This window comes from Cucurbita pepo, chromosome 14, assembly GCF_057944985.1.
Source record: "Cucurbita pepo subsp. pepo isolate OVF chromosome 14, ASM5794498v1, whole genome shotgun sequence".
NCBI classification, from domain to species: Eukaryota; Viridiplantae; Streptophyta; class Magnoliopsida; order Cucurbitales; family Cucurbitaceae; genus Cucurbita; species Cucurbita pepo.
The window spans coordinates 10,396,954-10,409,927 of NC_141811.1; the positions used below are offsets into that span (position 1 = coordinate 10,396,954).

General features: G+C 38.7%; 1 protein-coding gene and 8 non-coding genes across 9 annotated transcripts; all 9 read left to right on the forward strand.

The window, feature by feature from the left end:
* The first annotated feature begins 4,085 nt into the window (after window positions 1–4,085).
* TRNAK-CUU (transfer RNA lysine (anticodon CUU)) lies at window positions 4,086–4,158 on the forward strand. Its single transcript has one exon. It is a non-coding gene; the product is annotated as a tRNA-Lys (tRNA).
* Window positions 4,159–4,322: 164 nt separating this feature from the next.
* Window positions 4,323–4,395, forward strand: TRNAK-CUU (transfer RNA lysine (anticodon CUU)). Its single transcript has one exon. It is a non-coding gene; the product is annotated as a tRNA-Lys (tRNA).
* An 885-nt stretch (window positions 4,396–5,280) lies between these two features.
* Window positions 5,281–5,353, forward strand: TRNAK-CUU (transfer RNA lysine (anticodon CUU)). Its single transcript has one exon. It is a non-coding gene; the product is annotated as a tRNA-Lys (tRNA).
* Window positions 5,354–5,798: 445 nt separating this feature from the next.
* On the forward strand, window positions 5,799–5,871 carry TRNAK-CUU (transfer RNA lysine (anticodon CUU)). Its single transcript has one exon. It is a non-coding gene; the product is annotated as a tRNA-Lys (tRNA).
* A 404-nt stretch (window positions 5,872–6,275) lies between these two features.
* TRNAK-CUU (transfer RNA lysine (anticodon CUU)) lies at window positions 6,276–6,348 on the forward strand. Its single transcript has one exon. It is a non-coding gene; the product is annotated as a tRNA-Lys (tRNA).
* Window positions 6,349–6,567: 219 nt separating this feature from the next.
* TRNAK-UUU (transfer RNA lysine (anticodon UUU)) lies at window positions 6,568–6,640 on the forward strand. The gene has a single exon. It is a non-coding gene; the product is annotated as a tRNA-Lys (tRNA).
* Window positions 6,641–6,728: 88 nt separating this feature from the next.
* On the forward strand, window positions 6,729–6,801 carry TRNAK-CUU (transfer RNA lysine (anticodon CUU)). Its single transcript has one exon. It is a non-coding gene; the product is annotated as a tRNA-Lys (tRNA).
* Window positions 6,802–7,317: 516 nt separating this feature from the next.
* Window positions 7,318–7,390, forward strand: TRNAK-CUU (transfer RNA lysine (anticodon CUU)). Its single transcript has one exon. It is a non-coding gene; the product is annotated as a tRNA-Lys (tRNA).
* A 3,222-nt stretch (window positions 7,391–10,612) lies between these two features.
* LOC111810828 (uncharacterized) lies at window positions 10,613–11,200 on the forward strand. Its single transcript, XM_023697634.2, has one exon. It carries the CDS (start codon window positions 10,830–10,832, stop codon window positions 11,022–11,024), a length of 195 nt encoding a protein of 64 aa, XP_023553402.1. The 5' UTR covers window positions 10,613–10,829; the 3' UTR covers window positions 11,025–11,200.
* Window positions 11,201–12,974: the final 1,774 nt, after the last annotated feature.

The following is a 12,974-nucleotide window of genomic DNA, read 5'->3' on the forward strand; positions in this document are numbered from 1 at the left end:
GTTGGTAGAGTGCAAGGCTCTTAACTTTGTGGTCGTGGGTTTGAGCCCTATTGTGGGCGATTATTTGTTTGTGTTTTAGATTTTATTTTGCTTCAATCGGCCCCTGGGAGTGGACTGCTAGGCTTCGAAACCAAAAGCCCGTCTAGCAGTTCGTAGAGTGGATTGTTAGGCTTGAGTTTCAAAGAGATCAAAAGCTCATTTAGCTCAGTTGACAGAGTGCAAGGCTCTTAACCTTATAGTCGATGGTTTGAATCCCACAATAGGCTATTATCTTGTTTGTGTTTTAGATTTCATTTTGCTCCAATCGGCCCCCTGGTGGTAGACTAGTAGGCTTGAGTTTTAAAGAGACCAAAAGCCCGTTTAGCTCAGTTGGCAGAGCGCAAGACTCTTAACTTTGTGGTTGTGGGTTTGAGCCTCAGAGTGGGCGATTATTTGATTGTGGATTGCTAGGCTTGAGTTTCGAACAGACCAAAGCTCGTCTAGCTCAGTTCGTAGGGCGCAAGGCTATTAAGCTTGTGGTCGTGGTTATTTTGCTTCAATCGGCCCCCTGGTGGTGGACTGCGATTATCTTGTTTGTGTTTAAGATTTTATTTCTGTTTCAATCGGCCCCCTGGTGGTGGACTGCGATTATCTTGTTTGTGTTTAAGATTTTATTTCTGTTTCAATCGGCCCCCTGGTGGTGGACTGCGATTATCTTGTTTGTGTTTAAGATTTTATTTCTGTTTCAATCGGCCCCCTGGTGGTGGACTGCGATTATCTTGTTTGTGTTTAAGATTTTATTTCTGTTTCAATCGGCCCCCTGGTGATGGACTGCGATTATCTTGTTTGTGTTTAAGATTTTATTATGCTTCAATCGGCCCCTGGTGGTGGACTGCTATTATCTTGTTTGTGTTTCAGATTTTATTTTGCTTCAATCGGCCCCCTGGTGGTGGACTGCGATTATCTTGTTTGTGTTTAAGATTTTATTATGCTTCAATCGGCCCCTGGTGGTGGACTGCTATTATCTTGTTTGTGTTTCAGATTTTATTTTGCTTCAATCGGCCCCCTGGTGGTGGACTGGGATTATCTTGTTTGTGTTTCAAATTTTATTTTACTTCAATCGGCCCCCTGGTGGTGGACTGCTTTTTGCTTCAATCGGCCCCCTGGTGGTGGACTGCGATTATCTTGTTTGTGTTTAAGATTTTATTATGCTTCAATCGGCCCCTGGTGGTGGACTGCTATTATCTTGTTTGTGTTTCAGATTTTATTTTGCTTCAATCGGCCCCCTGGTGGTGGACTGCGATTATCTTGTTTGTGTTTCAAATTTTATTTTACTTCAATCGGCCCCCTGGTGGTGGACTGCGATTATCTTGTTTGTGTTTCAAATTTTATTTTACTTCAATCGGCCCCCTGGTGGTGGACTGCGATTATCTTGTTTGTGTTTAAGATTTTATTCTGCTTCAATCGGCCCCCTGGTGGTGGACTGCGATTATCTTGTTTGTGTTGGGTTTTATGTCCTAAAACTCATAGTTTGTAAACAAAAAGATATTCTATTTTCAATAAATTTATTATTGTTGTTTATTCAGTAAAGATTGTTATTGAATAAAATGAACTTTACGATCATTAATCTGAATCCAATAAACTAAGAACACTCTGGCTATAGTTTGATTACTTGAACTATATGTAGAGACATAAGAGTGGATCAAGTTCAAGTATATAGTCAAAATGATCTATAGTATAAGGATAAGGCTTAGTACCTTATTCTGGGAACACTATGGATGCGGCCCACTTTTGTATATGATATAAACAATGTGATCACTAAATTGTACATGTGAAGACATATGAGTGGGGGCGTCCTATGCAATGAGTATTGCATATGATTGGACCATGAAGAAAACCACTCTCACTTTATAATGTCGTTTACTGTTGAGACTGATTTTCTTTTCATTCGATAACCTAGGTAACTCGGTTTTAATCCTGAGCTAACCATGAACTCTTGTTTATTCGGAATTATCCTTAGATTTGCATGGGTGAGAGTGGCTCTAGTTCGCCGACTCAATAGGCCTCCCATTTCAGGGGTAAGACTGGATGAATGGCTGGGGACGTGGGGTGCAAGATGGAATTCGCTCCTACCCACTTTTAGGGATAGAAGAGAGGTAGTTCCCTTAAGCATTGACTCTAGGTCTTGAACAAGGGACCCCACCCTCTCATTGGCCTAAGAGGGATTCGGTTTACTGGTTGGACCACAAACCAATTGTTCATTAGAGGATCAGTGAGACATAAGGAACAAGAAGTAACTTTAGGGGTAAAACGGTAAATTGACCCAGCTCTAGTTACGAACAACCTGTGAAGGATCGACTTACTAATCATGGTTATATCAAATGGACAGAAATATATCTATAGTTAGGGGAGTGCAACTACTAGGCTATAGTGGAGTGTCCTAGTAGTTAACGAATGTTGGTTAACAAGGTTAATGAGTTTAGCCGGTTAATCTTGGATCGTTGGAGCCCCATGATCTATAGGTCCATTAGGTCCCTCTACTAACTCATATCGGACTAAACCATAGAACAGTGTGACGAGTGAGTTCGAAGTGTTCGAATTCAAATTAGGGAATATGCGCTACATATATACGATATATTTAACCGCATTTTTGTTTTATTTACGAATTAAACAAAAGGAGAGAATCTGAGATATTTAAATAAGATTTAAATATCTTAATCAATTATGTGTCGTAATTGATTGAGATTGGCATTTGAATTAATATTAAATATTAATTAAATAGTTTAATTAATCATTTAATGTTACTCTAATTTGAAATTAATTATTCAAATTAATTGTTAAATTAAAATGAAGAAAGTCAAAATGTTGACTTCATTTCATGGAAAAATCCATGTTAGTGGAATTTTGAGGTGTCAAATTTGGTTTAACCAAACTTGCATGTTTGCCAAATAAACTCCACAAGTTTGAGTGGAATTTTGAGTGTCAAAATTTGGTTAACTCAAACATGCATGCTTGCCACATAATCCCAAACATTTGAGTGGAATTTTAAGTGTCAAAATTTGGTGATATCAAATTTGCATGAACATGCAAACATGACTCTTTAAATAGAGTGATCATGGTACATGGAAAGTCTTCTTTTTCTTGGTGAAAAACCTTGAGAAAAACCTCTCACAAACACTCTCTTCATATATACAAAATCCCTCTCAAGTTTAGTCACTCACCGAATTCCATAATCCCGTTCTAAGGCCGGAGGATAGTGGAGAAGACACTAGTGGTGGTTCGAAACCGGTTCGTGAGGAAAAAGAAGTTTGAACTACAAAAGGTTAGTATTCAAACTCATTAAGTTTTAATACTTATGAACATGCTAGTTATTTACTATAATTGATGTTCTAAAAGTGCCTAAGATCCAAATTGCTTCCGCATGTGTTATATTAACACCATCAGTTTGTGTTTCAGATTTTGTTTTGCTTCAATCGGCCCCCTGTTGGTGGACTGCGATTATCTTGTTTGTGTTTCAGATCTTATTCTGCTTCAATCGGCCCCCTGGTGGTGGACTGCGATTATCTTGTTTCTGTTTCAGACTTTATTTTACTTCAATCGCCCCCCTAGTGGTGGACTGCGATTATCTTGTTTCTGTTTCAGATTTTATTCTGCTTGAATCGGCCCCCTGGTGGTGGACTGCGATTATCTTATTTGTGTTTCAGATTTTATTTTGCTTCAATCGGCCCCTTGGTGGTGGACTGCGATTATCTTGTTTGTGTTTCAGATTTTGCTTCAATCGGCCCCTGGTGGTGGACTGCGATTATCTTGTTTGTGTTTAATATCTTATTCTGCTTCAATTGGCCCGTGGTGGTGAACTGCGATTATCTTGTTTTTTTTCAGATTTTATTTTACTTCAATCGGCCCCCTGGTGGTGGACTTCGATTATCTTGTTTGTGTTTCAGATTTTGCTTCAATCGGCCCCCTGGTGGTGGACTGCGATTATCTTGTTTGTGTTTCAGATTTTATTTTGCTTCAATCGGCCCCCTGGTGGTGGACTGCTAGGCTAGAGTTCAAAAGAAACCAAAAGCCCGTCTGTTCAGGCTTGAGTTCCAAAAAAACCAAAAGCCCGTCTAGCTCAGTTGGTAGGGCGCAAGGCTCTTAACCTTGTGGTCGTGGATTTGAGCCCCATGGTGGGCAATTATCATGTTTGTGTTTAAGATTTTATTTTGCTCCAATCGGCCCATATCCTCTTAACCTTCCGGCCTCTTGATGGTGGACTACTAGGCTTGAGTTCCACAGAAACCAAAAGCCCGGCCCCCTGGTGGAGGACTACTAAGCTTGAGTTCCAAAAAAAACCAAAAGCTTGTCTAGCTTAGTTGGTAGAGCTCAAGGCTCTTAACCTTGTGGTTGTAGGTTCGAGCCCCACGATGAGTGATTATCTTGTTTGTGTTTCAGATTTTATTTTGCTTCAATCGGCCCCTGACTGCTAGGCTCTTAACCTTTCAGCCCCCTAGTGGTGGACTACTAGACTTGAGTTTCAAAGAAACCAAAAGCTCGTCTAGATTAGTTGGTAGAGCGCAAGGCTCTTAACCTTGTGGTTGTGGGTTTGAGCCCCATAGTGGGCGATTATCTTGTTTGTGTTTTAGATTTTATTTTGCTCCAATCGGCCTCTTGGTGGTGGACTACTAGGCTTGAGTTCCAAAGAAACTAAAAGCTTGTCTAGCTTAGTTGGTAGAGCATTGGGCTCTTAACTTTGTGGTTGTGGATTTGAGCCGCACGGTAGGTGATTATTTGTTTGTGTTTTAGATTTTATTTTGCTTTAATCGGCCCCCTGGTAGTGGACTGCTAGCACGGGGCGGGGGGGGGGGGGGGGGGGGGGGCGATTATCTTGTTTGTGTTTCAGATTTTATTTTGCTTCAATCCCCATGGTAGTTCAGATTTTATTTTGCTTCAACCCCCTGGTAGTTCAGATTTTATTTTGCTTCAATCGGCCCCTGGTGGTGGACTCAAACCCCAGATTATTTGTTTGTGTTTTAGATTTTATTTTGCTTCAATCGGCCCCCTGGTAGTGGACTGCTAGCACGGTGGGCGATTATCTTGTTTGTGTTTCAGATTTTATTTTGCTTCAATCCCGTAGTTCAGATTTTATTTTGCTTCAATCCCTGGTAGTTCAGATTTTATTTTGCTTCAATCCCTGGTAGTTCAGATTTTATTTTGCTTCAATCGGCCCCTGGTGGTGGACGGCCTCTGACGGCTAGGCTCTTAACCTTTCAGCCCCTGGTGGTGGATTGCTAGGCTTGAGTTTCAAAGAAACCAAAAGCTCGTCTAGCTCAGTTGGTAGAGTGCAAGGCTCTTAACCTTGTGGTTGTGGGTTTGAGCCCTATGGTGGGCGATTATCTTATTTGTGTTTTAGATTTTATTTTGCTCCAACCGGCCCCCTGGTGGTGGACTACTAGGCTTGAGTTCCAAAAAAATGAAAAGTCTGTCTAGCTTAGTTGGTAGAGCGTAAGGCTCTTAACTTTGTGGTTGTGGGTTTTGAGCCCAACGGTGGGTGATTATTTATTTGTGTTTTAGATTTTATTTTGCTTCAATCGGCCCCCTGGTAGTGGACTGCTAGGCCACGGTGGGCGATTATCTTGTTTGTGTTTGATTTTATTTTGCTTCAATCCGCTGGTCCCCTGTAGTTCAGATTTTATTTTGCTTCAATCTCCCTGGTAGTTCAGATTTTATTTTGCTTCAATCGGTCCGTGGTGGTGGACGGCCCCTGACTGTTAGGGTCTTAACCTTTCAGCCCCCTGGTGGTGGACTACTAGGCTTGAGTTTTGAAGAGACCAAAAGCCTGTCTAGCTCAGTTGGTAGAGTGCAAGGCTCTTAACCTTGTGGTTGTGGGTTCAATTCCCACGATGGGCAATTATTTTGTTTGTATTTTAGATTTTATTTTGCTCCAATCGGCCTCCTAGTGGTGGACTACTAGGCTTGAGTTCCAAAGAAACCAAAAGCTTGTCTAGGTTAGTTGGTAGAGCACAAGTCTCTTAACTTTGTGGTCGTGGGTTTGAAGTCTCTTAACTTTGTGGTCGTGGGTTTGAGTTCCATGGTGGTTGATTATTTGTTTGTGTTTCCCCCTAGTAGATTATCTTGTTTGAAACGATTATTTGTTTGTGTTTCCCCCTACTAGATTATCTTGTTTGTGTTTCAGATTTTATTTTGCTTCAATCGGCCCCCTGGTAGTTGACTGGTAGGCTTGAGTTCCACAGAAATCAAAAGCCCGCCCCCTGGTGGAGGACTGCTAGGCTTGAGTTCCGAAGAGACCAAAAGCTTGTCTAGCTTAGTTGGTAGAGCGCAAGGCTCTTAACCTTGTGGTCGTGAGTTTGAGCCCCATGGTGGGTGATTATCTTGTTTGTGTTTTAGATTTTATTTTGCTCCAATCGGCCCCTGGTGGTGGACTGCTAGGCTTGAGTTCCGAAAAGACCAAAAGTCTGTCTAGTTTGTGGTTGTGGGTTTAAACTCCATGGTGGGCGATTCTCTTGTTTGGGTTTTAGATTTTATTTTGCTCCAATCGGCCCCCTGGTGGTGGACTGCTAGGCTTGAGTTCCAAAGAGATTAAAAGCCCGTCTAGCTTAGTTGGTAGAGCGCAAGATTTTTAACCTTGTGGTCGTGGCTTTGAGCCCCATGTTGGGCGATTATCTTGTTTGTGTTTTAGATTTTATTTTGCTTCAATCAGCCCCCTGGTGGAGGACTACTAGGCTTGAGTTCCGAAGAGACCAAAAGCTCGTCTAGCTTAGTTGGTAGAGTGCAAGGCTCTTAACCTTGTGGTTGTGGGTTTGAGTCCCACGGTGGGTGATTATCTTGTTTGTGTTTTAGATTTTATTTTGCTCTAATCGGCCCCCTGGTGGTGGACTGCTAGGCTTGAGTTCCAAAGAGACCAAAAGCCCGTCTAGCTTTGGTAGAGCGCAAGACTCTTAATCTTGTCGTCTAGCTTTGGTAGAGCGCAAGACTCTTAATCTTGTGGTTGTGGTTTAAACTCCATGGTGGGCGATTATCTTGTTTGTGTTTTAGATTTTATTTTGCTCTAATCGGCCCCCTGGTGGTGGACTGCTAGGCTTGAGTTCCAAAGAGACCAAAAGCCCGTCTAGCTTTGGTAGAGCGCAAGACTCTTAATCTTGTCGTCTAGCTTTGGTAGAGCGCAAGACTCTTAATCTTGTCGTCTAGCTTTGGTAGAGCGCAAGACTCTTAATCTTGTGGTTGTGGTTTAAACTCCATGGTGGGCGATTATCTTGTTTGTGTTTTAGATTTTATTTTGCTCCAATCGGCCCGCTGGTGGTGGACTGCTAGGCTTGAGTTCCAAAGAGATCAAAAGCCCGTCTAGCTCAGTTGGTAGAGCGCAAGGCTCTTAACCTTGTGGTTGTGAATTTGAGCCCCACGGTGGGCGATTATCTTGTTTGTATTTCAGATTTTATTTTGCTTCAAGATTAGGCCATTATTTTCAGCTTGGTTGGAGGAGAAGAAGTTGCAGAAAAGCGGAGACGAAATCGAAGGGAGAGGCGATGGCCCCACGCCACATAGGCCCCACACGGTGGGCGATTATCTTGTTTGTATTTCAGATTTTATTTTCAGCTTGGTCAGACCTAGGAGGTTGGAGAAGAAGTTGCAGAAAAGCGGAGACGAAATCGAAGGGAGAGGCGATGGCGAGCATGCAGATGTGAGGGAAAGAGAAAGGAAAATCGGGGGCATGTGAGGGTTGCGTGTCCTACGTGGCCCAATGCGCGCAACTCGGGTAGCGGCCTGGCCTGACCCAGCTTAATTGAGCCGGTTTGGCCCTTTTTGTGTAATTCACCGTTTTAACTCCGATTTTGGTGGTAGAGCGCAAGGCTCTTAACCTTTCGGCCCTCTGGTGGTGGACTGCTAGGCTTGAGTTCCGAAGAGACCAAAAGCCTGTCTAGCTCAATTGATAGAGCGCAAAGCTCTTAACCTTTCGGCCCTCTGGTGGTGGACTGCTAGACTTGAGTTCCGAAGAGACCAAAAGCCCGTCTAGCTCAGTTGGTAAAGCACAAGGCTCTTAACCTTTCGGCCCCCTGATGGTGGACTGTAGGCTTGAGTTCCGAAGAGACCAAAAGCCCGTCTAGCTCAGTTGGTAGAGCACAAGGCTCTTAGCCTCTCAAGAAATCTATGATTATATAAATTGTTACTAATGTTTTTATTATTTTAAGAAATGTATTTTTTTTTTATTTTTTTAGGAATGTTTGTACAAAAATTGTTACTGTTTTCCTTTAATAAATTATTAGAATTAGTATATTTTATCTCATGTTTTTTACTCGTCTACTTTGAAGGTCTCGTTCTCGATTGTAATGAATAAATTATGAAAAAATGGAATTTGAAACTTTATTATTGTCTTCGGATAAGAAATGATTCTTTCCACACCGTCTTTAATATTTAAGTTAGATCAGAGCTATGAGAATGTAACAAGATTTTAGAGAATCATAGTGACGTTAAGTTTCCTCATCTAAAGTTGAAATGTATTTATATGTGAAACAACTTAGGATATTTTCATTTTCTCTTCCAATTAGGATTAGGATGAGAAGGGTTTAACTAGGTTCAATGGCTCTTCCGCGGGTTGTGGGTGTGCGAATTGCACACTCCGAGTAAAAAGAATTCACCTTAGCCCCGCCTTCGTTTGCCTTGGTCGAGGTGGGCCCATAGGCTCTTCAACACGTGGCTTGCCAATAGATTTTGGAATCGATCAAGCCTCGGTTTAACCACCATTGGTCTCAATTTGCGTGATCTTAGCCTAAAGCTAATTTTACAAAATATATATTGAAATTAAGTTGCAAATTTTAATTAAAGGTTTGAAAATAAAAATTATCATTTTATTTTTATTAAAAATAAAAAATATAAATGACTCGAATAACCTGAACCAACCCAACTCAAAAAATCTATAGTTCGGTTGAGTTCGGTTGAGTTCGGTTCATCATTTAATAAGAGTTCTTTAGGTTGAAAATTTTACAACCCCAATAATTGTTGAGTCAGAGTTTAAAAAATATGACTCGACTCAACTCAAACGTTGGTCTTTGCAATCCATTGGGCTTCAATGGGCTTGTACAAAAAGCCTTACAAGGCCCATTTGTGAGGAGACCATAACATAATTCAGGCCCATCTCAAAGCCCATTAGCAGTTTATTTCTTAATATCTCTTAACTTATTTTAACATAAAATTTATTTAACATAAAATTGAAAAGTTAATATTCTATTTAATAGATTCGTTAATAGTTAATTTAAACAAAGTTAACCACCTTGAAGTTCCGCTAACTCTATGGATATATATGATACGTATTTTTTCTTAAGGTCTTATTCCTGTTGATAACTTAATTTCATGGTCTATCCCGATGCGTTGGGACAAAACTTAGATAGATTCTCGAACATTATATCGTGATAGTTTTCTAAAAGAAGATGGATCTATATGGGAACTAGCTCTCTCAAGGCTTCATCTTCAACCACGGGAATGATCATAAAAGTGTTCATCATCGGTGATAATCCATTTCAAGTGTAGAGCATGCATCATCTTCACTCCGTCTAGTTGCTCGTTGTTAGTGTGAATGATAGTAGAATTGAACCCTATAATCACTAAGCGTTTTTCTAGAGGCATAGAAAAAAGAACTTTTATCTCTACAACAAAGTTGGGCCTAGGTACGGGCTTTTCGTATGCCTCTAGTCAACCTACGCTTTGACATATATAAGATCGCATTCCGAAGTCTCTTTCAGTCTCATTTATATTTTTGGGCCTTGGCAAGAACTTTTGTCACCCTAATCTCTTTTATATTTAATATCAAATATATTAAACATATAAAAATATCTATTATATTAAATATATTAAATATTAAAAGAATTAAGAGTATTTTAAATATATTAAAGAAATATATATATATATATATATATATATATATATATGAAATTTGATATATTAGATATTAAAAGAATTAGAGTAGATTAAAAATATTAGAGAAAATATATATTTGAAGTAGGAATTAGATGAGATTTAAAAATAAGTAATATATATATTTATTTATTTATTTGGGTACTATGGTCCTAATTTTATTTTTTAAATAAAACAATAACATTTTTTTAATATATAACCTAGCCATATATTCGTACCAACCTCATGTATATTAAGTGGCTCAAATTTAGTCTTCATTGAATATTTGATTTTTCAGTTTTAAATTATCGATCGTAGGTCCGAATAATTTGTCGACCAAACGATCAAGGTGTAACAGCTGAATCCCACCCTAACAAATATAGTTTGTTTTAGGCTTTTTTTTTTTTCAAGTTTTCCTTCCGTGTTTTAAAACGTGTCCATTGTGGAGAGGGTCTAACCTTATTCCAACAAGTGTTTCACCATCTTAAAACCTCAGGAAATCCAACAAAATAAAGTTAAAAGAGAACAATATTTGCTAGTAGGCTTTAGCTGATACAAATGGTATCAGAGCAAAATATTGAGCGATGTGCCAATGAAGACGAAGTTCCAAGGGGGTAGATTGTGAAATCTGACATTGGTTGACGAGGGAAACGCAATATTTTAGTAGACACTTTTTAAAATGGTGAGTGGGACAGACTAAAACCCATATTTACTAATGATGGGCTTAAGCAGGCAGATTTGAACCATTTGAACAATTTGTTGCGTGTAAGAATGTTTCAAACTTGAAATCCTCACCTAATCCAAACTAGAAGCAAAACTCCTTTTGAAATAGGAAACCTCACTTTTCCCAACCAAATACAAATCCAAAGTCCGTTGAACAGACTCCGATCCTCCGTCTTCCTTCTTCCTCTGAATCGCTAATTCGCAAGCACTGTAACCAAGATCCGGCCGGCGAAGCCACGATGTGCTGCTTCGGAAAGGTGTGCATGCTGTGCACATGCCTGATTCTGGTGGTCGTGGCCGTCGGATTCCTCTTCGGATTCGGAGTTTTCAAAGACGGATTTCATAAGATCAAAGATAAGGCCGATTTCTGCGACGGAGGTATCTGCGGCGGCGGAAGGCCTTTCTTCGCTGCTGCGCCGCCTCCTCGTTTCTAGGGTTTCTCTTCTTCTGTGGATCTTCGTTTCGATTTTTATTTTTTATTTTTTATTTTTTATTTTTAATTTAGGGATATTATGGGCTGCTGCATATCATTCTCGTAATTGTCTTGTTTTAATTACAGTTTACACGATTCTTTTTTCCCCATACTGTAATAATGCATTTTTACTTTTTACTTCTTTTTTAAAACGATAAATACATGAATTGGGTTTAAATAAAATTATTGAAAAATAGGTTTTAGGATGAGATTGATTTGAAGATTTTTTTATTTTTTATTTATTACAGGATGCAAATAATTTATATTATAGTTTATATAAATTATTTTCATCGAAAATTATTGCAAACAGTATTTTTCATATATATATATATATTATAATTAATGCATATTATATTGTAATTAGAATGAGAAACTAAAAGAAAAATAATCTGAAATTTATAAAACAAAGTAATAAATAAAATATAGGTTAATGGTGTTTTTATCATCTAAAGAATTTGAGCGCGTAATATATTTCACAACTTTGCTCCGTTATATGGTTAAGTAAACTTTCGGAAAAATCCGTCCAAGAAATTTATTTCGCTGGTACTTTTTATAATAATTTGAGCTACCAGTCTACTAGCTCTATTTCTAATGATATTTCCCATTCTATTTCTAATGATATTTTTTAATTTCTAATGATATTTTTTATTTTCATAAAGTTTTTTTTTTTTTATTTTTAAAAAACTCATTTAGATCGGATACTAAAAATATTAGAAAGTATAAAAACCTTTAAAAATAATGATAAAATAAAATAAAATAGGATAATTAATAAGTTAACTAAAAAAAAGAAAAAAAATAGCTTGCTTTCCCGGTTTAAGTTGATTAATTTAATTCCACGAGAGAGACGAAACAATAGACTTGATTTGGGAAGAAAAAAGAGATAGAGTAGATGTATATGAGTAGAAATTGGATTTTGACTACGGTGGCTGATCCTTACGTCTTATCCTCGTAACATGGATCTAAGGTTGAATTGGATTTTGAAGAGTAGATTCAGGCTAGTATCAAGAATAATTAGTAACTCGAGCCTTGGTCAACTAAGTGGCTCCACTGTCGTTTGGTTGAAAGAATTGTTTTATGTAGGACGACACGTGCCTAGTGGCCCCTACTTGTATCATATGTATGATATGTTTTGATATGTAATGTTGTGTTATATTACGTTATAAGATATGTCAAATATTATTAAGGTATAAAGGAAATGCCATGTTATGTAATGATAGCTATTTTATATTATGAAATGTCATGATATGCTACGACATGTCGGGATATGTTTTTAAATAAGGAAGTTATGTTATGCATGAAATGATATATAAGAATTATGTACGCGTAATTACCAAATTTAATATGTTACGAAAGAATCAAGCTTATCTTGCATCATTTTATTATGTCATGATGGAAAGTATGGGGACCTCATGCATAACTGTGTGGTCACGTGCATTGAGATACTTCCCCTGTTATGTTAAGTTACTATGGATGAAGTACTTTCGATATTTATGTTCGCCATGATATCATGTGGGCCTTTTCCTCCGTGGTGTCTGGCGATGCGTTAGCACGTTTAGCCTGACTAAATCAGGCCCAGGGGTATGTATAGGAGCCCACATGGTGGGTCCATGTGCAGTGTATGGGCCGTGTGTGGGGAAGTACTACACATCCAACCCATCATGTTGTATGTGTTTGTGTTTCACGTCCCCCAATATTGGAGTCTATTAAGAAATACTCAAGTCATGTGCTACTCTTACATTTTAGGTAAAGACAAGACATCTCTATACTTCGATGGAGGTGATGCGTGAAGACCATGGAACCGGTGTTAGGGTAGTTGCATTTCATCTTATACTCTTAGGTTAGAGTAGGGCAATGTGTTATTTTCTAGTTTTTGAATATATTGTCTATTCTCGTTTCTTATATGTTTCCGTAT